Consider the following 27,113-nt stretch of genomic DNA (forward strand, 5'->3'; position numbering starts at 1 on the left):
AAATAACAATTACTGGAGTTAATATCACATGGGTTTGATTTGAAAAAATATTTTATTACTTCAAACCACTATGTAGAAAGAGATCTATCTGATTACAAAGCCAGAACCTTGCCTGGTTTTATGACAGAGATTTAAACTCTTCACTAAATGCTCTAGTAGACTGTCAAGTGTTATTTTAACATAGTCCCCACAACAGAGCTACTACTCCTGAGAGAGTAACACAACGTATCATAGAGCTTATTGGGAAGTTTTTTTGTGATAAACAATCTACATTCTGCCTTAATCTTACAAAATTATTTTATTCACTTTATTACCAAAGGGTCTTTTTTAACATGTAAGTTTTAAGTGTTATTTTATTGTCATTCCCAGATTTTAACTTTTTCAAAAGGCAGTCAACAAAACTAACACATTCTGCTTTCCAAACTGCGGCCACAGCTCTCAGGCTGTGACAAAAAGCCTTAAGATAACCACGCACAAGTTTTTTCACTGTAAGAAAATAGAGGAATGATTGAGGATATCCTTCCCTATCATTGTCATATCCTCTGTTCCTCTCTGCAGAATACAACACAATGAGACTGAGAAACGTATTTGCTCTGATTCCATCCCAAGTAAAAAATAAATTACATTGTAAATCCACACTACTAAGGAGAACTAAGAGAAAGCAAAACCAAAAGGTATTTAAGAGCAGACTGTTTTCTGAAGTTAGCTGAATACCCCATACATTTAACAGATTTACTTGCATGGAACTTACAGTATTATTGCAAGCTCATAGTCCTGCAGTCATGACCATTTTGGTGTATTGCTCGGAGGGGTGGTGGTGGGGGGGAGACGCTGGACAACGCAGGGGGGGATGTTGGGCAGTGCGGGGAGGAAGTGCAAATTTCACAGCCGTATGCAGAGTTAGTGGTACTTGTCAAGGACACCGAACACAAAGCCAGCGTGAAAATTAAGCTACATGTTAACGAACTTCTATTGTAACCCAATCTGAAAATAGAAAAGTAGGAAAGAAACCTTATATAATATCAACAGAGAGGTTCACATTACTGACTACTAGAACAAAATTACTAATTGTCTCCAATGTGTACCCAACCCTTGTCGTTGTTTTGACAGATGAATTAGTGTATGGATCACAATTTTCATACCTAAATCAGGTTCTAGGAAAACTGTAAGAATGTATCAGTCTCTCTGGATAAACCCATTTGTACATCAGATGAAACAACTGGGCCGCCACCATTAGGCAAGGTTTAATGGTTTTGAAAGCACATCCTACTGACATAAGGTACATTAATAATTTACCTTTTCAGCAGTGAAGAGTTATATGTAAATGTGTACTACAAAAACTCAGAGCTGTTCTTTGAGCAACTGTTTTAGGTTTCTACACCAGCAACAAAGAACATGAACAGCTACATCAAAACTAGCACACAGCAAGCAGAGAATATCTCATACTCCAAGCTACTGTATCTTTCCTAAAGGTGCTTCCCTCCATTCCAGCTCCAGGGAAACTCATCACTTCATGAAGTCAGGTCCTGAGGTGGTGTCAGTAATTCCCTTCAGAGACAACTGTCTCTTAATTACTGAACTGTAAATTTAGAGGAAATGTGCATTTCTGAATTTGCATATTTAAATACATGTTTATGATGATTTAAAAATTAAATACAGAAACCAGAAAAACTCCCAAGGAACAAACCAGCTACAGAGGAGGGTAGGATTATGACCAAAGAAACCAAAATCCTCAGATGCATGCCAGCTCTTCCCAGCACACCATTTGCCCATTGCACCAAACCATTTCTTCCCCTCTTCCTTAGATTGTAATTCAAGACATGTATTACATCTTATGCTACCTCTAAAGCTCCTGGCACATTCTACACAACACAGAAAGGAATTAAAAAATTTTAATTATTAAATGAAATCTAACTCTTCATATACAGCACTGTAGTTATTTAAACACTTTCCTCTGCATAACATTAAGTAGTATTGAAACACTAAACTGCACACCAAAAGCCCTAAAATATGTAACAAGCATAAATAACTTTCATCTTCAAATGGCAGCTTTTATTTCCTGCTTGTCAGAAATAAAGTTAATAAAAAAAAATTAATTTAAATTACTAGCAATGAACATATTTGTTCATTGGATGTATTTGGATGCTAAATGCTAACCTGCCTCAATAATATTCTCCTGTAATATTTTAGCTCTGTTTTATGAACAAGACTTCCAACAAATGTACAAATGCATTTGGGGGCACCAAGCTACTGAGAAGAACATGGACACATGGAAGAAAACTTGCAAGCAAACCTTGCCATTGCCTTTCTCTGTTCTCAGAAAGAACCACAAGGTGGGAAGCAGCAGCACGTAAGTATCATCACCATGATTTAGCTTCCTCTGCTGTCACAGATTCCCCCAACACAGCCTTGCCAAAGGTGCAAGGAATCACAGAACCTTCACTCAAAAACATCTGCATAAGTTGTTTTACTCACAAGCAGAAACTTGCCCTGTACACCCTCTGTTCTGAACCTACCAGAGCTCTGAATCTCTGGCAGTATTTCTGTCTACCAGCAAAAGACTGCATCAACCATCCCCTTAATTTAACAGCCAACTTCTTAATCTGGTAAACTGACCAAAACATTTTCCTAAACAGACTGACTCTTCACAACACCACAAAGAATCTAAATAGACACCAATCCTACCCAGTAGGTCTTAAACTATGCCAACCAAGCTGGGGGGGGGGGGGGGGGGGGGGGGGGGGGGGGAAGGAGCGAAACATTGCCATCATTTCAGATGCCTGATTTCCAGAACCTTTGAAATAAATTCCCATCACCCCCAAAGCAAATCATGGCTCTTCCTTCTGAGGCAGGTCTGTTCACATTAAGCCTTTCAGAAAGCTCTTAAGGGAGAAGTCAGATTTTCTCACAAATCAGGGTAGGACTTTCAAGGCCTTCTCCCACTGAAGGCATCAGAAGTTTTACTCCACCTCAGCACATGGGGAATTAGGCCACTGGATATATTGCTTCTCCCTCTCCTCTTCCTCTGTCCTGGTAAACAGCAGGCACAAATTTTGTGTAGAAATTCCTTTACATATTGTCTTCCTTTTACAGTGCCTGAGATAAGCACTGTATATCATGTACTCGGAAAACACAGGGTTTCCACTACCAATAGGATACAGTTTTGCATCAAAAGAACAAATGAAAGTGTTGAGGGAAGGGGTCAATGCTAAAATGGCACGTAGACATCAAAATGTGATCTGGCTTGTATTAGTTGAATCTCTGATTGGCCAAGTCCCTTGATTTTGCCCAGGCTTGTCCAAAAGCCTAGTTTAATTATCATCATCAATAAAAAACTAAAGGCATTTTATCTACAAGGTAGTGAATGCCTCCTTTCAAAGGAGGGAGTTCCATGATAAGGGCTAATCTAAAAAACCTTAGGAATGCAAAGTATTTTCTCAGTTGTAAAAACAAGAAAGAATTGCACAAACACAAGTTAAAACAACTACTGGTAACCTTGCGCTTCTCCTACACTGCCAACTTCTCCTGTGCTAAGGCCCTACTCAGTGTCCTTTGGGTAGCTGTTCAAAGAATGGAGTCCCAAAGGAGCACATCACTTTTACGCATCTTCACAAATGTGGGCCTTCCCATTAACCTTATTTTCTGAGTTCAGAATAGTTTCAGCCTTTTCAACAGGGAAGTCAGAAAATCAGTCCACATTTTATTTTATAGATAGTTGCAATATAGACAGATTGCCAATCAAAGATTCAACCCATCAGATAGTGTTGATTTATGCCCTACAGCACTACAGTTAACACCCCTTCGGCTGTAGATGTGACTGTTCCTCCTGTCCCTAGGAACGGTTCACTTTTTCGCCCTACTAGGATCTTTGTTCATACAATCTCCTTTGGCAGTGTTACAATTATTTGTATTAAAAAAAATTAAAAATTAAATGGTGATTGGGGGGAGTGTTATACACATTGTCTTTCAAACTGCTCCCTAAAAATAGTCACTGAATTAAGGCTAATGGAATTATTGCTTATTAATGGCAACATTATTTTGCACGTATCTTTACCAACTCATCTAACTGACCCCTTTGAAATAACGCTACACTAGTATTTCCAGTTCAAGTTCATATGAATATTTTCCAGTCTCTCCTCTTTGATAGGAGATCACAGGTTGATTATTCCAGGTGAATATGAGCACCAGTTTAATAACGTCCCTTGTGTTATTAACACAACATTGCACAACTGTAGCGTTTTTTTCTGCCCAATGCTAAGCATTAAGAAGGTGCATAAGTTCAAATAGAACATTGTTGAAATCTTCCTCCCCACCTTAATAAACATAGTTAATTTACAATCCAGTAACATGAACAAGTAATTTGATTATTCCCTTAAACATGCATATTCTTGAATTTATCAACATCATCTGCTGTTTCCCTTTTACCCAGCTTTCTTGGATTCCGCTTACAATTTTCTGTCTTCTTCAATCTTGCCTAATCCAAATACTTTTGCATCATTAGCAAGTTTTGGCACACCATCATTCATCCAGTTTATTAGATCACCAACATACATGTTCACCACCCCACTTTCAGAGTTGTTTTTACATCACATGGTAATTTAAGGTTTACATTGTTACCAAAAAAAAAAAAAAAAAAAGGTATTCTTTGTCATAAGAAAAAGCACACTCACTGAGAATTAGAAAGGAGAGTTGCAGTTTCCAGAAGACTTGCTTCGTGTTAAGCAAAGCTCAGTATCTAAGCTCTTCACATCAGCAGAACACAAAACTGTCACAATGACTGAGGGATATCAGAGGGGGGCTGTAGGTTAGTGTTCTCTTCTTCCCAGCACGTCACCCATACAACATGTCACATAACCAACTCCTTCCAGAAAAATCCTTTGGTTAGAAAACCTTAACGTTAGCTAAATTTATGCTTAATTAGTGCTAAGTTTATAATCCCTTAGGTATTTTCAGAAGTTGCTCATATATAGCTGACTATAATATGTACAACTGCTTATTAGGGCAGCAATGATGGGGGGAAAATACATTTTAAAACAAATGCACGTTCCTTTTACAAGCTTTGTGCTGCATCATAGTCTTGTGTCCTTAATTCCAATGGCACTTTTAGCATTGATTTGCTGACCTTGAGAAGTACTTTAAAGTGCCATTATAAAGTCGCCTTTACTTTCCTCTGCATCTAAAGCCTAAAATACCAATCAACATTGTTCAGAAGGCAAGGTACTGCATTTGCATAGTCACATTGCCTTTGTTTGACCACAACCTCATCTTGCCAGTTAGCTAAAACTGGTCAAATTCCATTACATTATTAGGCACAGACATTCAAAGTTGAAGACAATGAAATTAAAATGCTCCTAATCCTTCAAACCTTCACATGAAATCATCCTTGAGTTGAGTAAGTTTGCTTTAAAAATTTATCTCATTATACATCAACAAGTAAAAAACAACAGGTTTAGCTAGCGAAAATCATTCTTTCCAAAGAAAAATAGCTCAGACTGTGCTATATTAAAGGAATCAGTAAAGCCAATACTGAGATTTCTTGCCTACAAAGCATCAACTATGAATAAATAGAATGAAATTACCTAAAGGTTTATTTAAACAGAAAACATGCAAGCAGAAGAAAAGGATAGCATGTATGCATTCAACAGGGAAAGACAAATCCGATTTTAATCCAAAATATTATGTCAAAACCAATTTTGATTCCTCATCTATTTAAGATAAGCGGTACCTGGTTACATCTTATAGCTCAAAAATTTTCAGCAGCTCCAATTTTGTGTTCTGGTTGCTTATTATTATTACAAAACTATCCAGACATTTCAATCACAAGCTCCATTTTGTCATGTAGCTTTACAGTGAAAGAAAAAATGAACTATCCCCAAAGACCAGACAGTCAAGCCAAATACTATCAAGAGACAGGGTAAAAGAAAATAACCATCACCAGTAATGCACACAACTCAAAAATAAAGATGTAGTGTTACTGTCTCTAAAATAACACTGTCTTACAGAACAGATAAAGACCAAGTCAACAAAACCCCCATAACCTGACAAAGCACCTCTCAGCTTTCAGGCACGTGGACATTTGACTCATTGATCCTTTCACACTCCAGAGTTCTCCTCACTCCCTCCTACATCCCAGAAGAAAGAGGAAAGGGGAAGAGTCACAGACTGTAGTTCTTGCCCCCATGGCTATTTCCACGTTTGTGAGGAACCCTATTCCTTCGGAGCCTGTGGGATGCCTCCTCATAGAACACGTCTTCAGCTCCAAGTGCACAGCAAGCCAGAAGGCCTTAGGCAGAAGATGGGCACCACACAGGACAGGCTACACTCGCTCTAGACACAGTCTGGATTCAACACAACCAGAGGAAGCTACGAGTGCCCACTGAGTTTTGAAGTCTCCTGCACTAGATGCAGAAGAATGGGGGTTAGACACTGGAACAAATATCATACTTTTTTCGTGATCCGGGACTTCAGCTCAGGTCTACTTCAGTTCCTTTAGGATCCTGTCTTTCATTTTTATTTTTTAATATTTTTTTTAAACCATGTAAGAGGTGGAGGTGGCAACTTTCACACAGTCTCTGAATAGAGAACCAGTAGATCTAAAATAAATGGAACCAGACCTTTCCACATAAAATTTCAGAGAATTCTGTGTACTCACAGGAGGAACATCTTCAGGGTAATGGTTTGTTTTCAAAGGCCAGGATCTGTTCCAGTATAAGTCCACAAAGTGTAATAGGCCAAGGCATGCCGCGCTTCACAGTAGACTTACAACATAAAAAAAGACTTTTATGGCATCTGCTCAGCATAAAAATTAAGCCTTTCTTGAAATCTTGTAATTGAGCTGGATACACATGCACAAATATATTGCATACTAAGTATTATAGTCTGGCTCCTGCAAAGACTTGTATATATGTTTATTATTATGTGTGTAACAAAAATTCTGTGGTTTCAAAAGCACTATTCGCGAACGTGAATATTTGCACATGGGTGGGTCTTTGCAGGACTAGGACTGATATGCTACTAAGTGGCACTGCCTGCTGAAAACCTTTTAGCTTTTGTATACTACCAGCAGTTTATAAAGATCCCTCTGCTGACTAACCCTTGCAACAGAGGAGTTGCTTCCAGCTGAGGAGCTGGAGTTCAAGTACACTTTTCACACTGCATATATCTACGCTAAACTTAAACCCTGATTAAAGTGAGCTACTTTAGTAACACTTAATCAAATACAGCCTCATTGGATATGAAGAGAAACAGAATGAAGTGCAGCCTTTTTGGCTCCAGTGGTACCAGACATACAGACATAGAAAAAGGAAGCCATAGCATTACCGAAAGCATTTAGACAACTTTTTTTTTTTGGTATAATAAATACTTTCTCCTACATTGGAGGAGCCACTGACAACCAAAACAATTTGCTAAGTCCACAAAACCAGATGTGTTTCATGGAAAGTATTCCATACCTAAGTTACAATAACTGACTCATGGGCTTCTGCTGGACAAGAACAACCAGGAGAAAAGTCAGTTGCTAGTACTAACATTGGTTGCTAATTAACCCTCATGAACAACACTGCACCAAAGCTACTTCTGCTACTATTACAGAAACATTTAAAAGACACATTTAAAACTATAAGTGTAAGGTACGTACAAAAATTCAATTTGCTCCATACAGAGATCAGTCCTGCAGTCCCCCCTCCGGCCTCGATCCTCACCACTAGATCTTCTGAGGTTGCATTGAGACAGTCGTGCTTTCAAGCTTCATGCACACAAATGCAGTGGCAGGACTGATGGCCACAAGCTCTTCCATAGATTTTGGGGACTACCTTTTAGCTGATGGGCTGTGCTTCAAACCACAAGTTTGCAAAGCTCCCAACTTTTCCATCACGACCCATTAGATACACACAAGTGCCCTCTGCCTGTAAGCAACTCTGGCACAGCCTCCTACAGAAACAAAAAAAAGTTCAAGAAAGTACTGCCAATACCAGAACAGGGCCTAAAGCTTATTTGCATTACTATAATATCAACACATGCTTTATTTTACACCATGTAACAAGCAGTCGATGTCAGCTACAAACCTCCCAGAGGGCAAGAGCAAAAGCTATATAATCTGTAGTTTGTCACTCGTATTTGATAGGACATTCTCAGCTGGATAAGCAGAGAGCAGTCCCTGCTGGGACTGCCTCCCCTCACATCTCTCCCTCAAGAGACGCGACTACCTTCCCTCATAATATTGAGGTTGGCAGGTGGTGACCTGTGATTTGGGGTGAGCCATTTTAAACATATATTTTTCCAAACCCTAAAGAACTTCAGCACGTAAGAGTGCTTTCAGAACAACCAAACCCAGTAGCCGTTATCTGTGTAGAGTTTAAAGAAAAAAGAACTGGCGTCTGGTAAAAGTATTTCTTTGAGCTATGAATTTCAGGCTACCTGCCAAAAATCTCAGAAAACTTTTTGGGCAACGATATATTGAGTCCACGCCTTTACCGGTCACTGTTCCAAGTTACAAGCAGCCGAAGAGTTGCTTACAATAGAAACATATGATTATTTTATGCAAATCAGAAATAAAACGTTTTCGATAGGAAAGCTCCAGCACGCATTATATCCACATACCACACATACATTATGTAACACTTGTCCCAAATACACTCCAATAAAGAGAGCTAGTTTGAGATCTTAAAAATTCATTGACTTTGCCACATCAGAAATGAGAGCAGATGTCATTCTTCCCTGCCTCGCTGCGATCTGTTCCGCGTAACTCGTCGTTACATACTTGCTGAAGACAAGCGGCCAGTTTAGGCTTGACTGTAACTAACAAAGAAGAAGGTAAACCCCTGGGCGGGGGGAAGGCAAACACAGGCACGCCGCGGTGTAAATACTAGCAGCCCGGCAGAGAGCCCTGCCCGCTCCTAGCTATGTGCAAATACCTCCCGGTGATACCAATGCCGTGTTATCTGGGTGTCTAGCAGATTAAATTCACGGGCTGGACGGACCGTCCGAGGGTTGTTTATCGTAGGTCACCGACTGGCATTTGTAACCCAAGCTTGGCTATTTTCGTAATTTACACACAGCAGCGCGTACGCGGCGGAGCCGTAACTGCAGACTGCGGGGCAGAGCGAGCCTTCCGCAAACAGCGCCTGTCGCGCAGGCAGGGTGGAAGGCACCGCTCGGCTGGTTTCAGTCAGCGCGGGCGGCTGATCGCGGCGGGGACGCGCCCGAGCCCGAACTCGAGCGAACTCGGCGGCTCCTTACCTGCTGGGCGGCCGCCCGGGCAGCGCGGCGGCTCCGGCTTTGTGCGCTCCCGCGGGAGGCGGCTGTCCCGGCCCGGAAGGCAGCGGCTGCCGGCGGGACCCGAAGCGGGCGGGCCCGCTCCCCGGGGACGCTGGGGAGGGAGACCCGCTCCCGCCGCCCCGGCCCGGCCACCGCGGGGAACTTCGGCGGGGCCGGGAGCTGGGGCCGCCGGTGGCGGCGCGGGGGGCCGGGGCGCCCTGAGCTCCTGCTGCCGCCCGCGGGGTGCGAGAAGGAGGGAGGCCGGCCGGGAGGGAGGGGACTGGTGTCCCGCGGGGGCGAGCGGGGCCGGCGGGCGGGCGAGCCGGAGGCGGCGGGGCCGGGGCCGGGGCGGCGCGGGGAGTCACGGCCCAGGAATGCCAGGAATGTGGGGCGGCCGCTGCGGCCGCGGGGCCCGGAGACGTCGGGGACGCGACTTGGGATTTCTTTTCTCTTTCTCCCTTTTTTTTTTCTTTTTTTTTTTTTCTTTTTTTTAATTATTCCCCCACCCTCCCCAAGGAGGGAGGAGGGCTGAAACCCACCCCGCGGAGGAGGGAAAAGGAGGGAGGAAGAGGAGGGCACACGCTGCTGCCAATCGGGGCGGGTGCCGGCTGCAGCGCTCCCAGGGAGGGCAGAGCTGCCAGGTGCGGGGCGCCTGCCCCGCCCGCCGGGGGGAACCGGCCCCTTCCCCGCCCCTCCCGCCACGCGTGTCGGCGCGGGGCCCGGGCCGGCCGCCACCCGCCGTTGGGCTCCGCGCACGTGTCGGCCCGGGCCGCGGCGGGAGCAGACCGGCGCCCGGCGGGGGGGCGCGGCCGGGGCGCGGCGGGGGGGGGGGGGGCAGCGCCCCCAGGGCTCGGCGTGGGAGCGGCGCCGGCGCGGGCTTTGCGCGCGTGGGACGGGAAGCTCCCGCGTTCCCCCCGCAGCGCCCCCGCAGGCAGGCGGGTGCCGCCCGGCTGCCCTGCGGCCCCTCTTCTGCCCTTCCGTATCCCCCCGTGCTCTCCCTCGGTCTGGCATTCCTCCTGCTCTCCCTACCTTTGCTCCGCCGGCTTCGCCCAGTTCAGCCCTTCGGGTCTCTCGCCTATTCTGGAAGGGTGGTTATCCCTGCTGCCCCAGCTGCGCGGAGGGCTTCTCTAGGAGACCCGATGGAAGAACGCCCGCGGTGCCGCCGTCATGCACGTTCCTTGCTGGAAAGCAAGCAGGAGAAAACCTAAAGTTGGTTTGCAATGTGGCGGTTGGTGCTTGGCAGGTGTGGGAAAGCCCTTGTGATGCCTGGTGGAGAAGAGCGGAGAGGCACCAAGCTGTAGGAAGCGACGACTACCATCAGGAAGGCTGGGGCTACTGGGAGATGTTGAACGGCTCACACCAGACCAAGTAGGCTTAAGAATGGTGTGAGTACTAGAAATTATGTGTAGAAGCTCTTGTGTGTCATAGCCAATGAACAATTCACAAAATTATTTTTGCCTTAGACTACATTTATTTAAAATTATCCACATTACAAAAAGTGTAAGCAAATGCTACCAGTGGGCTCCTGCAGAAATGTCAAAGGGAGGTATCCCTCTAAAACTGAACTTAAGGACTTGAACTTAAGGACCCTTACACACAGGAAAATTATGAAAAATAGCGATAAATAAGAGTTGATACTATTTTTGAGTTACTGTGCTGTTTTTGCCACTCGTACACGTTCCTGAAGGAGTACATGAGCAGATTTGTTGGAGTCAGGATTTCTCAGGTTATTAATGGTAAGAGGATCAGGAGCTGAGAGAGGGAGAAATAGCACAGATTCTTGATTTTGATAGATAAGTGATTGTATTTAAATACTGTATGTGGAATCACAGGCCTATGCCTTACCTCTGGCATAACAGTATTATAATTACATTTTGCAAGGAAAGTCCTTTTCATCTAAGACTCTCAAACATTTTACATACACCACACCTTAATGAAGTAAGTAATTATCCCCAGTTTGCATATGGCTACACTGAGGCCCTAAGAAGGGACACCATTTCAGATATTAACTTGAATTATACTTGACCATAAGTAGGTGCAGAGCTTTGAGTAACAATCTAGAAGAAATGTCAAGTGTCAGAATGAGATGGTAAGATAAATCATAGAGCTCCTGTGCTCTGAATTTTTACGGTTCAGTTTTACGCCAGAAAATGGTTTTCCCCTACAGAATGGAAAGTTGCAAGAGAGGATAGTTTGCATCAAAACTAAGGTTTAACATGTTTGGTTCCTGTCAGGTTCTCCCCGTACTGGGGCAGGTGTAAGAATGTAGTTTTAAAGACAATAAATAATAACTTTTGCAGCTTGCCTAAAGGTGGTGTGCTGGCCACCTGAAATCTTTTAGTCAAATTCCTGCTTTGCAGCTGGTCACTTTCACTTTCACAGGTGTCTCTGCATTAGAAGTAAGCTTATTTAATGACCTTAACTGCAAATGAAACAATGTTGCAAAAACATAAACATGCTAACAGATGGGAAGATTTGGAGAGGAGATTTTGCGTATTGGTTACCTGCAGGACAAGGCCCCCTAGGAAGAAATAAAACTAGCTAGAATAAATAAAATCAGACTACTTGTCAGCAAGAGCTTTTACTAAAAGGTCAGCTCAAACTCTGCAAAATGAAATATATTTCAAACTTACTCCACCAAGAGAAGCTCCTGAAACTGGGAATGGGAAAGATCATTACTTTTTCCATGAGATTGCTTAATGCAGTGATTAATGTCTGTATTAGACTGACAGAGATTGTAGCAGTAGGTGCTTTAGAAAAACCAAGCTTCCCAAAGATTATAGCCAGTTACTGCAAAGAGTCTTCATTAACAAAAATATGTTGTGTTGGTGCTACCACCATTTTCCAGGACCATTGAAACCTGGAATTTTTGCACATGTCTTTGCTCCCAAGAGCTCTCAGGAGTATACAACCCTGGAATTAAAACCAATGATTCCCACCTGTTACTTTGGGAGTGGTTTCATGCTCTTTCAAAAATGTGATGTTAAAATGATACATATCATTGATTTAGTTCCAAAATCCTGTGCTGGTTCAAATTTGTCTGGAAAACTTTGATGGATAATCTTCTATCATATGTAGGCTGCATAATGTATTATCTTTCTATGCTGCTAGGGAATCATGTTACAGCCATTTTATTTTTTTTTTTTTCTGAAAAGATGACAACTCTAAATTATATTTAGAGACCTTATTGACTTGCTGTAATGATTTATGGAATTTTCCTCCAAACTATTCCCTCTGTTCTGCTGTAAATTATTTTTTATTCAGGTTCTTTCTACAATTGCATCAGGATTATTATATTAAGATGCTCTATAAAATAGTAGAGTAGATGGGAAATAGCTTATTGACATAGGACTGTATATCAGTTACCTTAGCTACCAGTCTTTGGTCTGATCTTGGGCATGTAGCAGCACATCCTTGTGTCTTAGTTTTCTTCTCTGAAAATTGAGATAATGATAGCGATCTTAAGAAGGTGCTTTTTGATTTGCAGATGAAAGCCCTGTATAGGAGAGAGGCATTGTTTAATTATTTTTTTTTTCCAAATTGTGGGTTTAATAGGCCTGAATGTTGTCTCAAAGCGCTTGTGAAAATAAAGCCCAACACCATTCAGCTTGACCAAATGGTTAACTATCAGCAGAGCAAAACTGATTTTATCTGGGTCAAAATACAGGAGACATTTGTTGTATGTGTCATCTGAAGCTATGTGCAATGAATTTTGAAGTATCTTAGCACCTTGCTAGCAAGACCTGTATTAAACATATTTTGAATGTGTTTAAACTGAGGCTAAAGTAATTCTAGAGTCTTGTTATAACATGGAAAAATCTCAGTCCTTGTTGGTTGGTGAAACCATGTCATAACCTGTTTTGTATAAAACTGTCTTTAAACTGTGCTTAAGCAACAGCTGGTGGTTTCTCCTGTGAACAGTAGATGATGTTTAATTAGCCTTACAGTCATCTACATTACAATCAAATCAAAGAATGCAGTTGCAACACATTCCCAATTTGTATTGTAAATGTGACCCTAACTGTGTTCCTAAGATCTCTGTCATGTGCTACAGCTGGATACACTGACCGGATTGTCATGTAAGCAGAAACTTGGGGCACTAGCAGAAATTCCTATTCCTAAAATCATATTCATTCTTTATAGATTGATACTTTAAGTGTTTGAAGTTTACCACAAGCAAAAAAGCAAAGGTTTACTTCTCTAGTATTCTATGCTCTCATTAATTATTCCATTTAATAGTGCTGCTCAAAATCATCTCTCAGAAAAGGAATTTGGATTACACAATCTTGGAAAACAAACCTGTTGCCACCAAGCATGAGCTAACATGTTATAGTACTCTATGGCTTATCACAAGTCAGCACCCAGTTTTGTAGACCAGAAAAAGTCTTGGTTGATTATCTGTGCAAATAAACTATGCTGTGTTGAATATTCTAGTTCGCTTATTCTGCCTGAGGACTTACTTAATACCTGTGCCTCTTTTCAGCTTTTCAGTAAGACTTGTAAAATGAAAAACTTTTTAGCATTTTTGAGTAAAGTAACAAACTTTTGATGACTTTTGATTCCATGGTTGCAAGTACTCCGAATGGGATTTAGACAAGGGCTATACTTTTCTGTGCAACTGTTACTGCTGTCCAAGCTAGAATAGTCTTATGACAGAACGAATAAAGTTTTTCCAATTTTCATCAATTATCAGTTTGGGTAATTTAAAATGTATAATTTAGCATGGTCATTAGGTCTTCAGATTTTTTAAAAAAGTGGTCTCCTGAACAAAAAAAAATCACTAGCTTTTGACAGAAATCAGATTAGCAGCATACCTAGAAGTCAGCATACAGCACTGATCGGTAGGTATTTTAGTGGCTGCTCACTTCTGATAATCATAGTCTTTATGCGTCTCAGCATGGATTTAAGTGTTTTTACTGTGAGCACCCAGTTGAAAATATTTTATTGCCACTTAGAGATAAATGGTTTCTTGAGAAAGCGAAGTCTTAACATTATAATCTAAAATGTGGTTTTGAGACGGTCACAAACTTGCGGTAACTCAAACTGATCCGTTAATGTTTGCTTATCTCTGTGAAATGGGTGTAAGACCATGCTTGCGTATAAGAGTACTGTGAAATTCTGAAATTTAAGACTTTCTGAAATTAACAGGGATTGACACTGCAAAAGAATAGAACCACAGCTAGATGTACCTCAGCTCTTTGAAATCTATATTGTTTCCAAAAGACCCTTGATTCTTATTCTCACTTTTGGTCAAATTTAACAGGAAACTTCCTGTGAGTTAGAACAATTTGGGAATGCTGAGAGGCATATATAAATATTATTTTCTATGCTGACTATCATTTGCATGATACACTGGAAAGATTTAAAATACATTTTCCTGGAACAGACTAATACAAAAATCGTATAAGAAATACCAGGTTGAGGAGATGATGCCATAACCAAAGTCATTAAGATACAGAATGCAGTTCTTTTCTCCTTGCATATTTATTTATTCTACTGGGTCATTTCAGTTAGTGGTTCATAAACTATGGCTGTTTGAGATGGATTTCCCACTGCAGTTAGCTGGGTGACTGAAAATTCACTCTAGAACTTGCCTGTAAAAATGGGAGAAGTAATGCTGAGGTAGTTATGATGTGTTTAAGATAAGGAGGTGTCCTTTTGTCTTATCTATTCAACCTTTTAACAGAGAAATACTGGAAGATTTTAGAGAGAGTATTAAAACAGGTAGAGGCTAATAAGAAATTTGATTAGTTTGTTACAAATTCTTAATTATTTCAGTGACTGGTAAAAGATTTGACCAACAGGTGAACAGAATAAGAAGCAAGTACAGATTCTCAGATAATATCTGCATAAAAGTTATATATATATATAAATATATATAATAAATATGTGTAAAATAAATAAATATATAGGCCATAACAAAATAGAAACAAAGTAGGAGCTCAAGGCTTTAATTTAGATAGATAGTAGAAATGGGATGTTCAAATGGAGATTAGGCACAGCAAGGGCAGCCATGATAAATGATCAAGAACCTAGAGCAGAGAGGTCAAGAAAGAAGCAAACCTCAGACCTTTGAAGGCAGTCATGCAGATGGAAGCCACATACCACTGTTAGAGTTGCCCTTTGAGGAAAAGAGAAATTAAAAAGTAGTTTAAATAAAGTTAATAAAAGAGTTAAATGTGATAGAGGGAGGAAATTAGTGTATGTAAACCAAAGAAAAAACAGAACTAGAGAGCCCTAACAAGTAAAAGAGGTAATGTAATTTACTAGAGGGCATTTGCTATGTGCCCCATTTAAAAACAATTTGGTGGTAAAGATGGAAAGAGGCAGAGATGGCTATGAAAGGTGTATGCCTTTTAGTTTATATGCAGTGCACTTATGTCGTTAATTACATCTTTTTTTCTTCACTTGAACAGAACGATAACTCAGCGTGGATGTACCTGTGTACATCTGTGTACAGATCTGTGTAAGAGTACAATCTTAGCAAAAATGAGGGCTAAAGGAGATGCAAGCTTATGGACCCGTGAAAGTCAGGGAGAAGCAAGCCGTAAAGGAAATAGGTGGAATCCCATCTTACCAAATGCCCCCTGAAACCCGGCTTGCCCATAAGACACAGCAGTATTTGATAGTATCATGAATGTATTTTTTGCTGTTCATATCCATAGTATGAAAGATTTGCTTGGTATTGCCATTTCTAGCTGGCACCAGAACTATAAAGAGAGGGAATTTACCATTAAGGGAAAAAAAAAGAATTCTATTGTTATTTACAGTTCAGCAACTGGTAATTTGAAGCCCTAGATAATATGGACTCAATGTGTTATATCATAATGTAATTGCTGTAATTATTATTTTCTTCACTGCACATTAGTTCTTTAAGTGTTATGCTAATAGCTGTATTCACAGTGTTTAAAAATAATGTTTCAAGAACAGGAAGGAAAAACATAAATACCTTTTCACTACTGTAATCATTGCTATAGCTGCAAACCATTCACGATTCTTCAGGTCAAGACAGTATAAGTGCAGTTAAATAACAAGTTTGTTACATGTTTGCTTTCTTCATTCACCCTATACACTAACAAGTGTTAAACAACTAACAACCCCTGCCTTGTTTTCAATCCTTTATATTGTTAAATAATTTTACTATTGTTTGTGTTAGTGAGTCTACTTGTGTAACTCCACAGCAGCTTTAAATTCAGAGGTTAACAGTTCAGAAGTTTGTGGATTATTAAAAATCAGAATAATACTACACTGCAGACAAAGGTCAGAAAATTTCAGAGTAATTGCACTTAATATGTAAGAGACAAATAAATGCAGAAGCTGTAAGATAGTTTTATCCTTGTCAAAAGAGTTATAAAACACAAGAATGCATTTACTGTGGGGAGGTTTCTTACTATCATTTATGACAGATAGGTGTCGGGGATTAGAGCATGGGGATTTAGAGTCTTGTTGCATCACATTTTAACTGATCTAAGCTGGTGTCTCCACAGTCCTGTCCACTCTCTCGTGCATAGCCCTGTTCCATCTGTTGAGCTGGGTCAGGCATTTATCTGACCCCACAACTGGGCAGTTTGGAGACCAGAGCTGTCTACAAGCTGATGTTAGCAGAAAGGTCTTTGCCTACTATAATACCCCTTACCAGTGTAACCGCCTCACCTGGCAGTTCAGATCAGCACCGAAGTTGTCACAGGGAAGCAGTGGCAGCATGCAGGTGTGGGACAGGCAGGAGGGTGGGAATGTGGTAATATTGCCTTCAGGTGGTTTAGACTGCCAGGAGCTGCACCCATGGGTTCCTGTCCAGCACCTGCATGTGACTCACTGTGTCACCTTAGACAAGCCAAGTAACCTCAGTCACCTTCTCAGTACTAGGAAACCTACCCACTGGGGTTTAGTAGGCTATACTAAGACAATGTGATCACCAAACAATAAAGCAGCTGTAGGTATTTTATCCACTAACACGTTTGTCCAGTTGGCCCTAGCACTGCTGTCAACATAAGCACTTCAGTAGCAGTTTCCTTTAGTAGGTGAGAAATACCATACTACTTGCTAGAGAAACAACCCCTTTCCTTTGGGAAAAAAGTTGTAGTTCATAATTTGTGATATGCTGTTGTCTCTGATTTTGTTAATGAACTGTAAAAAAGATTGTGCAGGTCACTTAAAATTTTTAAGAGCTTAAGACAGTTAAGATATCTAAGAGGTAAGATTCTCTGTGCATCCTAATGGCACTTTCCTTTACATTCATTCTGTTCACCAAACAAGGTATGGGTTCTGTGAAGAAATCTAAGGGTATATAAGCAATCAAACATTGTATTTTACAAAAGTAGCTCATTGGGCTTTATTAGCACAGGTTTAACTTTGCAGCTCCAGTACTAATACCTAAACTGCCATCTTCTCAGTTACCTGCCCACGTTGGCAGACATGCAGAATTTTGTTTTCCAGAGGCAAGAGACATCACTTAGAACAGGGTGGGGTTTTGGTGAAGCTAAGGGAAATGATCTGGCTTTCTTCTCTTTCACCCGCAACCTGGCAGAGTGTCTGCCTCTAGTGTGTCGACAGGGAAGCTAGAACCACATCAGATGCCTGGCCCATTTCTCTCTTTCTCTGGGTGAATGGGATTGCTCCAGCTCCTCAGGTGCTCTTTGATGTGTATGCATGTGTATATATATATATATTTATACATACGCATGAAATAGGCTTTACCTGATGGATTCTGAGTCTGGCAAGGAAGAATATGGGGGAAAAGGTCTATCTGGTTTCTGCTCCTTGTAGTGTCCAGGCAGGGTGGGATTTTCTCATCAGAAGCTCTTTCCCTTTCTTTCCCTTCCAGTTTTGTTCCATTGTGTGCTCTGACACAAGCTGCAGTGATATGAATTCAACCTTTAGTGGCTTTTGTATTCTACTTACTGTTCTGGCCCTTTACCAAAAATTATAGTAAGGAATGCAGGTGAGAAAACATAAACAGTGATTTTTAACATTTTGTAAGAACTGAATGGAATTTCAAGGACAGAGAAAAGCCACTTCACAAGGCTGAGGTAGTTTTCTCTGCTCAAAATCATGGGGTGCTCCAAACTGGGGAACTCTGAGAGCCTCTTAGAAACATCTCAAGAATTCTAGTCAGTAGAGTAACAAAAATAATTCCAAGTGTCAGGCAAACGGTTGCTGTTAATACCCTTTATAATTTGTTTTTTTTTTTTGTTCATAGTATTTGACCTTATTCTTCTATCTTAAATCTTGCATTTACTAATATTTTTGTATTTTATATTTACTTCTGATAACTAATATATATAATACTTACAAAGCTACTGTGCAAAATAAGGTTGATATGGCAAAAGAAAAAGCAAGTTTCTGTACTCTTCAGGAGTCCTTTTATCTTTTATGATATTCAGTTAATTGCTGCAATAGTTAAGTAAAAGATGCCAAATATGAAAGAATTCATTTGTAAATCACTATCAACAAAACAGAACAAATCTGACCATCCTTAGAAATAGACTTCAGAACAAGTGTTCTCATACTTAAGTTTACAAGTTTCCTTTTTCTTACTGTCAGCTATCCTGGTACCTGTCAAACTGCATCTTAAAAGCTCTGCACACACCAGCAGATTTTTGTTTTTTATGCCTTGTAAGAACCTTGAAGGGTGCCTGTACTCATTTCCCCCCCTTTTGAAAATTATGCCACCAATCTTGGAACTTAAAGCTGTTTTGCTGAAGCCTTCCCTGTGGGATTCATTGTGATGCAGTAGTTTAAATGCTAGTGCTCCCTGTCCATCACTGGTCCCGCTCCGATAGCGTCTGCAGTAACTGAAAACTCTCCAGCTTCTAGAGTTGCTTAAGTTACAAGTAACATTTGTTACTGTCAAATGATAAACACTTACTGAATATAACATATAATGTCCACCAGGTTGGGGATCCCCTGCAGTTCAGACTGGTCCTCAGCTTTCATGAATTAATTGCCAGTACAATGGGAGGGATTTCTCATTCTTCCGCTAGTTGCTGCTTCTCTGCTGGTCTGTGCTGTCCCCTCAGTAACACCGGCACAGTCACCTCTACGAGTGCATAAAGTTCACCATGGCATTTTCTAGCTTGTTTGTTTTTGATTTTGGGTTTGGTGGTTTTTTGTTTTGTTTTGTTTTGTTTTTTTTTTTTTTTAATTTTCATTTGTTAGGAGGTATTTATGATGGATAGGTTCCACCAGTTCGATGGCTTGTTTTGTTCTGGAGCTAGTTTAGACATTTTATAACAATGTGCTGGTGAGTTTGTGGCACTGTATTTATTTATAATCGGAGCTCCTGCGCGCTGATCGGCGAGCATTTGAACTTATGAGGGAAGATTTGTTTAACTGAATTTCCTTAATATGATTAAAAGAACAGTGCTTGAGTAAATATTCTCAGAATTATTACGAGAGGAAAGATATTTAATTAGGTGGAATGATAATCAAATCAGTAATTCCCAGATTCTGAGGGAAAACAAGCACGGCTGTGTTCCGGGCCCCCCTCCCCTCAGGGTGGCGGCCGCGGGGCAGGGAGGGGAGCACGAACCAGTAACGGGCACCCGGGGAAGATCACGGCAGATTTAGAATCCTCATGCCTTCCCTGTTGCCTTACATTCTACGATCCGTGTTAGAAAGTGTTCTTTGTTTACTTTGTGTTTCCATTTTGGGGTAGAAAATGTGCAATATTGTGCTGAATTGCCTCTTCCCCCCTCAAAAAACCCAAGCCCGGGAGCAGTTTGGGCAGAATTTAATATTAAACCACTCTGTGATCCTTCTGTAGATCTTCCCAAGTGGCGGAGTTATCATCAGGACACTTTTCTTTTTGAAAACTCAGGTTCTCTGTGGGAGCGGGAAAATGACCTGGGATCACAGATCTGACGGTGCCGCGTTACCCGCACCCCCTTCCCCGACACTTGCTGCCCCTCCGGCTTTGCTTTCTTCACAGCCCTCTCCTTCCCGCCCTTCGCCGAGCGGGAGGACGCGGGCAGCGCTCGGAGATGCCCCCAGAGACTCCCTGACAGCTGCCCTCAGGGCCGCCCGCCCCGCCCAGCTCTGGGCCACGGCCTCCGGAGCCAATCACGAACCGCCTCCGCCCGGCCCCTGCGCTGCCACCTCCAATGGAGTTTGAATGATTCCGAATCAGCCAATCACGAAGGCCGAAGACCCGGCGCTGCGCCCTCATTGCAAACGAGGCGAGGTCCGCTTGGCGAGCGGCGTCGCGGAGGGACCAATCAGCGCGCTCGGGCGCCCGATTGGCTGGGCGTGCACAAACGGCCGCCGGGTGTTAGCGGCAGCTCTAAATTGCGGTTGGGACCGCGGCCCGTCCCGTCCTGTCGCGGCGACCGGCTGCGTTCCGCTGGTCGCCGCCGGTGGTGAGGGGCTAAGTGAGACTGACTGATTGAGACCCCGGTCGGTGTTTAACAGCGAGCGAGCGGGCCGGCGCTCACCGGCTGTCTGTCTCTGCGGGTGTAATAGACAACCCGAGGCGGCCGCCCGCCTTCCGCGCCGTCCGGTGGTACCTTAGTGGAGCGGGTAGGCGCCGTTAGCCGGACACTGCTCCCCGCTTCCCCCGAGAGCGCGGTGGGCGCCGTGCGTCCCCCTGAGGGGCCGGTGTGCCCCGGGGCGCCGCTCCCGGAGGCCTGGTGAGACGCAGTGAGGCGGGACGCCCCGCAGGCCTGGCTGAGCTCGGCCCGTCCGTCGCGGCTCTCTAGTGGTTCTGAGGTAAGTTGTCTCTGACAAGTGGTCTCTGAGCTGTGCAGGTGTCTCGAGCAAGTATGTCCGTGCCAGGGCCTCTGAAGGCGCAGTCATTACAACAAAAAATCAAATCGTGCGAGCCTGTCTAACTTGTATGTAAGGGCTAAGTGTCATACAGCAGTTTCTGCCAGTGGAGAGCATTCTCGGTGCCCCGAGCTCAGTGTTACTGCTTTGAAAAACTAAAGAGGGAAGCATAGCTGCCACCTAAAATGAAGCCGTTGGTTTTCACAACTTTCAGGTTAAGCACAGCTGAAGTGCTATGCAGTCATAAGTGCCAATGACTTTCTGCAACGTGAACATCAACACAAGATGTGGAGAGAAATTTTGTGAAATAAAACAGTCAAATGCAATTATAAAAGTGTAAACCCTGTTATTGTTAGGTGGTTGATTAATGTGAGGTTTCAAAATCTTGCCTTAACTGGACAGAGGCGAGTCAAAATAGGACCTACTATTAAATGTTGCTGCTGGATGTTTAGATCAGGAAGCCAGCATAGTTGTGAAATACTTTATTGTAATCACTGCTAAGCTTAAAAAATGCCATTTATTTAAAAAAAGAGGCATATTTAACCTCATTCAATGTCTAATTGTAGTTGTCTTTGTGTTTCAGGAGCAGTACTATTCATTTTACATTAAACAAGAATCCTGTCAATATGAGCTGGGCTGTGGAGGAATGGAAAGAAGGGCTGTCCCCCAGAGTCCTTCAGAAGATTCATGAGCTGGAAAGTCAAGTTGACAAGCTTAAAAAGGAGCGTCAGCAAAGACAATTCCAGTTAGAGTCTTTGGAGGCAGCTTTGCAAAAACAGAAACAGAAGGTAACATAAATACTGTGGTCATTTTCCTAAAATGCCAGTCTCCATGCCAAACACAATTGTAAAGATTTATTACCTGGTGGTTTTTAGGAATGGGTTAGCATTTTGTTTCTTCCTGCTGGCTGACTGAAAAGGTAGCATAGAACTATAAACTGCTTATCTTCATCTTACTTCATACTCATCATATTCTCCTTCCTGCTTAGTTCTTGTTGACTGTTAATAGAATTCCTGCCTCTTCTCTGTGTTTGGCATGGTTGTCCATCTGCAGGTGTTTATGTTTAGTTTGAGGCTTTCCTATGTCTCTTAATGATTAGGAAAAGAAATAACTTTATTGTTACACCTGTTAAATCTTGGTAATGACTAGACCAGTTTTATATAACAGTGGTACAGCTGACAGTCTCTTACTGTTTCACCTTGCCTGCAGATACATATCACCTTTTCCTTAGCTTATGTAACTATGATTATTTTTTTTTTCCCTTGTAGAGACGGCATTTTGGGATTTGGTTTTCTTTTTCAGGGCTGTAATTTTAAACGTCATCAGACTCTAGAAATCAACGATACTCTTCGTCAGGGTCCTGCAATTCTTCAGAAGTCACCAATTTGGTTGAATTTTGTTTTGTAATGTTTGAATACAGCTCAGAGGCAATTTACAAAGGTTGCCATTTATTTCCTTTAGGCTGCTGCAACTTGCTAGCAAAACTTAAGCCTAGTAGTTTTCTTTGGGTTTCTTCCTGTGAATTTCCAAGTACTTATTTCAACCATCCAGAGGAAGTGCTGTGCTCCCCAAATAAAAACAAACAAACAAAAAGGGGGCTCTCAAACATATGTGCTTGAAAACTCTTGGAAACAGCAACTAATGCTTGCTACTTTTCAGTCAAAAATAATAATGTTGCACAAAGATGTAGCCAGACTGTAGCCTGCCCCTTAGAAGCTGGAGGGAAGGAGAATGACATCTCTACTTCCAGGCTCTATTTCCTGTTTCAAAGCTGTGACTCTTGATAATCATTGTGCATTCTTTTAGTGAGTCAAGGTATTCTGATCGCTAAAGTTGATAGGGCTGGAAAGAGAAGTGAGATGATCGGTGAGGAATGCAGACTAGTGTGGATTATTTCAGGACTGATGAATTTTTTGATGAGCTTGTGTCTAGTCAGTAAACAAAAATTACTAATATCACTCAGCTGAATTTTAGGAAATGCGGATTCCCTGCCTCCCCCCCCCCCCCCAGGAATATTTTAACAATGTGTATATCTGAGCTTTTCAATGCTGTCAGAATTTTGAAATGCTAGGAATAAAATAACAGTATGTAAACTTTGTGTTATTAAAACAATAATTGCACAGAAGTGCAGAGGGGACTTGAGACTTTTTTTTAATGGTCTATATTCCAACTAGGTTGAAAATGAAAAAAATGAAGCTGCAACACTAAAAAGAGAGAACCAGAGCTTGATGGAATTGTGTGATAATCTTGAGAAAGCAAAGCAGAAAATTTCATATGATCTTCAACTAAAAGAATCTCAAGTCAACATTCAGTCAGGGCAGCTGAATTCCTGCAAGAAAGATATCGAAAGGCTAGAACAAGAACTGAAAAGGTGAGGACTTGCTGTACGCCTCTAACCCATGTACAATCATTATTTTTCTCATGATTTGCTCCTATAATGCAGCCTTTGCAGTCTTTTAGTTTCTCTTCAGCTCATACTTCAGATTTTGTGACTGAAATCTTAAAATACTGACCTATTTTTACATACACATACGTATACATGGACTTCTAAATAAACCTGTGTGCCACTTAAAGCGGTGAGCACTTATAGACCCTGTTTAATTCTGAGGGAATTCTGCATTGTTACATGAAAAAGGAGCCATCCATTCTGTGTGTGTGTGTGTGTTTTTTATTTTTTTAAAAATCCAAACAAAAATGTTAGCAGAACTGGCAAAAGTAACCTGCAAAGATCTTAGAGTTGCAAGCGAAGTACATGGATAGTTCAGTCTGTAAGATCAAGTCTACCAATAAAATATGATCACTGAAAGGAGGAGGCGTGAACATCTATTGGAGTAGAAGAGGAAGCTACCAAAAACAATGGTGATGTGAATGAATCCAGTTGCTTTGGTAAATAGATGCCTAATTCATAACACCTCAGCTTCTAAAGAGTTACTACTGAGACAGTATGTGTGTATTGTCTGTATATGTGGAATGCAATTCATACAGTAAAAGCATCCTCTGTAATGCAGACACATCTAAGATCCTTCATCTGAGGGTGTTACACAAATGGAACAGTTGCCCATAGTGAAGTGGATGTTGTCATCTGTTAAACTTGCTCTCATACTCAAGAACAGAGTGCCTGTAGTAAAAGTATTTCTGAGACCTTGTGTCAGTAAGGCCAAGTATCCTACTTATGCAGTGAACTGTTGTGCTAGTTAAGCAGAATTACTGTCACAGAGAGGGGGAAGTCTGGGATGCCAGGTTTCTTAATGTTTTGGTTTTATGTGGGTATTTTTTTTGTGTTTTTGTTTTCTTTTAATGGCCTGAAGTGTATCTGCTTCCTTTAACTTTTGGATGGTATGCCTCATACATGTCCCAGTAGAAACAAATAAAGAGGAAGCTGTGCTGGTCTTTCTGGTTTTTCCCCTTGCCCACCCCCTTCCCCTGCCTTTGGGAAAACTAAAGATAGTTGAAGTATTTGACTGCTGTGAGAAGATTCTAAATGTCAACAAAACAGTTTTTTGGCGTGTAGAAACACCAGCTTTGTGTAAAGACCTGCTGAGATCTGTCAAAAAAGAACCTAGTGAGATTCAGCAGGCTTGATGGAGCCACACTCATGTTTTCTCTGTCTGTTGTCAAATGTTGGGCTGGAGAGGTTGTGAGCTAATGGTATGTGTTCCCTTTATCCATTCCCAAAATTAAGCCCAGTTTACTGAATTCTCTCCTTCCCATTATATTATTTTGCATAGCTGTTCACTAGAAAAGATCATCTCTTACTATGTGTAGCTTAATCTTTGCAATTGGTATTGGTTTTGGATTTGGTTCAGTTTTGTTTTATGCTGGTAGCTTATTATTTACCACTTCATAGCAACTGATAATCCACTGGGAGAGGAGTTCTTGGTGTTGTGCTGTGAAAGGGAGGGGAAAATGGTAAGGCAAGTTGTAGAGTCACTAATGTAGTGGGCTGTGGCCTGGAGCCATTGTCTTATCAACCTGTGCTCCCTGAGCAGGACAAAAGTTGGTGTATAACCTCCTAACCAGTTATCTGGTTTCATTGGATGAGCTTGTAACTCTTCATGCTTACAAAAGTCACGAGAATGGATAGTCTTGCTGTGGTGTTTTGGGTAGCCATGTAAATGATACACATGAAAAATACAGTCGGGTGGAGAGTATTGCCTTCCATTTTCATGAGGTATGCATAGGTTTCTCAAAGCGCACAGTATCATAACATAGAATAAAAGTAGTATGTTCCCTAACATAAAGATGCTTACTGAAGAGGTAGAGTTTTGTGTTATCATTGTTTGCAGTGATTTGGGTGTGTTTAGCTGGATCACATCTTCACGCACTGAGACCTTGGGCAGATCTAACTGATTTTCATCTGCTTTGGGTTGGGTTGTTTGTATGTTAGCCTTGGCTCCTATACAATTGATTAAATATGTTGGAACTCTGAATAAAATATATTCTTCATATTTCTGTGTTATAGTATCTAAAAATTTTTAATGGGTGTATCTTGACCTGATCTTTAAACTAAGTTCTTAGACTTGTGTCATTTGTGTATTTCGGGCTCTTAAAAACAGATAATTAACCTTTTAGTTTCCATTACTAATTTCTGCTGCTGCTTCTTTCCTAAACAGGTACAAATATGAGCTTGAGAGAAGTCAGCCAACACAAGTTGCAGAAGACTTATCATGTAGTGGCACTCCACAAAAAAGTTTTAATGCTCCTTTAACACCAGTTCAAATTCATAATGGTAAATTACTTTTTTCTTCTTCGTCTAGCATAGATAGTTAATTGACAGTTTTCTTGGTAGGTGGAGGAGTATTTTGAACATTACACTCATACTGGTTTGCCTAGTTCCTATTATATAGCTTATTATGAGAGTGTCTGATTCACAGCATGATAATTTGATGTTTAAAAACTATTAATGCAGATTGAACACTTAGTGTAAATATTACATCTTTTCAGCACTACATTGATGGACATCAACAGTAATAGCAATATCCATCAACGGGTTGCCTGTTCCTAGTGTCAGCTCTTCTCTTCATATAGTGAAGAGCAAACTTCTAAACTTCTTCCTTCATGTACCATGGGTACTTTTAACAGAACTTCAGTCAACAGTCATGGAATAACTTAGAAAATTATTTTTTATTTGGCCTACTACTGTGCATGAAAATCTGCACAATTTATGTACGGTATCCTTTTCAAAGCATCACTTCCATCTTCTAATAGATTTAAAATATTTGAATGAACTTGAAGAGTAAAAAGTAGTTTCCTTAACTGGAGAACTGTTCTGTAGTCAGACACCCTTATGCTGTCCGTGCTGAAAAACTTCAATGGGTTCAATATTATGTGTGCTGTTCACCTCTTTCTTTGCAAACAGATGTTCTGTGAGTTTGGCATCTCAATTTTACTCTGATGGGAAATCTGATACTTTCTTGCATTCTGGTTCCTTTTAATTTCTTTGTATGTATCTGAAAAGGGGTACGGGAGTTGGCAATATCAAGCAATCCACTAAGTTTGGTACTCCTGAAATGGGGATTAAATTAAAATGATTTAAATAACTGTATTTAAAACTGGTTGGGTTTTTTTCGTTTGAAAGCTAGAGTCTTAAATTCTTTAGGATCTTAAAATACCTCAAATTGGAAGGGACACATAGAGATCATTAAGTCTAACTCCCTGCTCCTTTAGGGCTCCTTTAGTCCTTTAGGACTACCTAAAACTAGATAATATGACAATGAGCGTCATCCGGATGGTCCTTGAATACTGACAGGCTTGGTGTTGTGACCACTTCCCTGGGAATTCTGTTCCAGTGAAGAACCTTTTCCTAACATCCAGTCTGTACTTCCTCTGATGTGGCTTCATTCCATCTCCTCATGTCCTGTCGCTGGTCACCAGCATGAGGAGATCAGCACATCCCCTTCTGCTGCTCCCCTTGAGGAAGCTGTAGCCTGTGATGAGGTCACCCCTCAGCCTTCTCCTCCAAGCTGAACCAAGTGACCTCAGCTGCTCCTCACCAGTCTTGCCCTTCAAGCTTTTCACCATCTTGGTCTCCCTCCTCTGGGCATACCCTACCAGTTTGATGTCATTTTTGTATTGAGGTGCCCAAAACTGCACAC

General features: G+C 41.4%; 2 protein-coding genes across 3 annotated transcripts in view; one reads left to right on the plus strand and one right to left on the minus strand.

Moving 5' to 3' along the window:
- Nucleotides 1-9,749, minus strand: part of PTPN14 (protein tyrosine phosphatase non-receptor type 14) — a 121,428-nt gene extending 111,679 nt beyond the window's left edge. The window contains exon 1 of the mRNA XM_040611712.1: nucleotides 9,238-9,749. The gene's annotated coding sequence lies outside the window, so the exon portion shown is untranslated. The remainder of the gene's footprint in view (nucleotides 1-9,237) is intronic.
- Nucleotides 9,750-20,519: 10,770 nt separating this feature from the next.
- Nucleotides 20,520-27,113, plus strand: part of CENPF (centromere protein F) — a 47,725-nt gene continuing 41,131 nt past the window's right edge. For both annotated transcript variants that reach the window (XM_040611722.1, XM_040611723.1), the window contains exons 1-4: nucleotides 20,520-20,961; nucleotides 21,602-21,806; nucleotides 23,193-23,389; nucleotides 25,632-25,747. In XM_040611722.1, the coding sequence (XP_040467656.1) occupies nucleotides 21,645-21,806; nucleotides 23,193-23,389; nucleotides 25,632-25,747 (475 nt within the window). In that variant the 5' untranslated portion in view covers nucleotides 20,520-20,961; nucleotides 21,602-21,644. The remainder of the gene's footprint in view (nucleotides 20,962-21,601; nucleotides 21,807-23,192; nucleotides 23,390-25,631; nucleotides 25,748-27,113) is intronic.

Source organism: Falco naumanni, chromosome 12 (assembly GCF_017639655.2).
Source record: "Falco naumanni isolate bFalNau1 chromosome 12, bFalNau1.pat, whole genome shotgun sequence".
NCBI classification, from domain to species: domain Eukaryota; kingdom Metazoa; phylum Chordata; class Aves; order Falconiformes; family Falconidae; genus Falco; species Falco naumanni.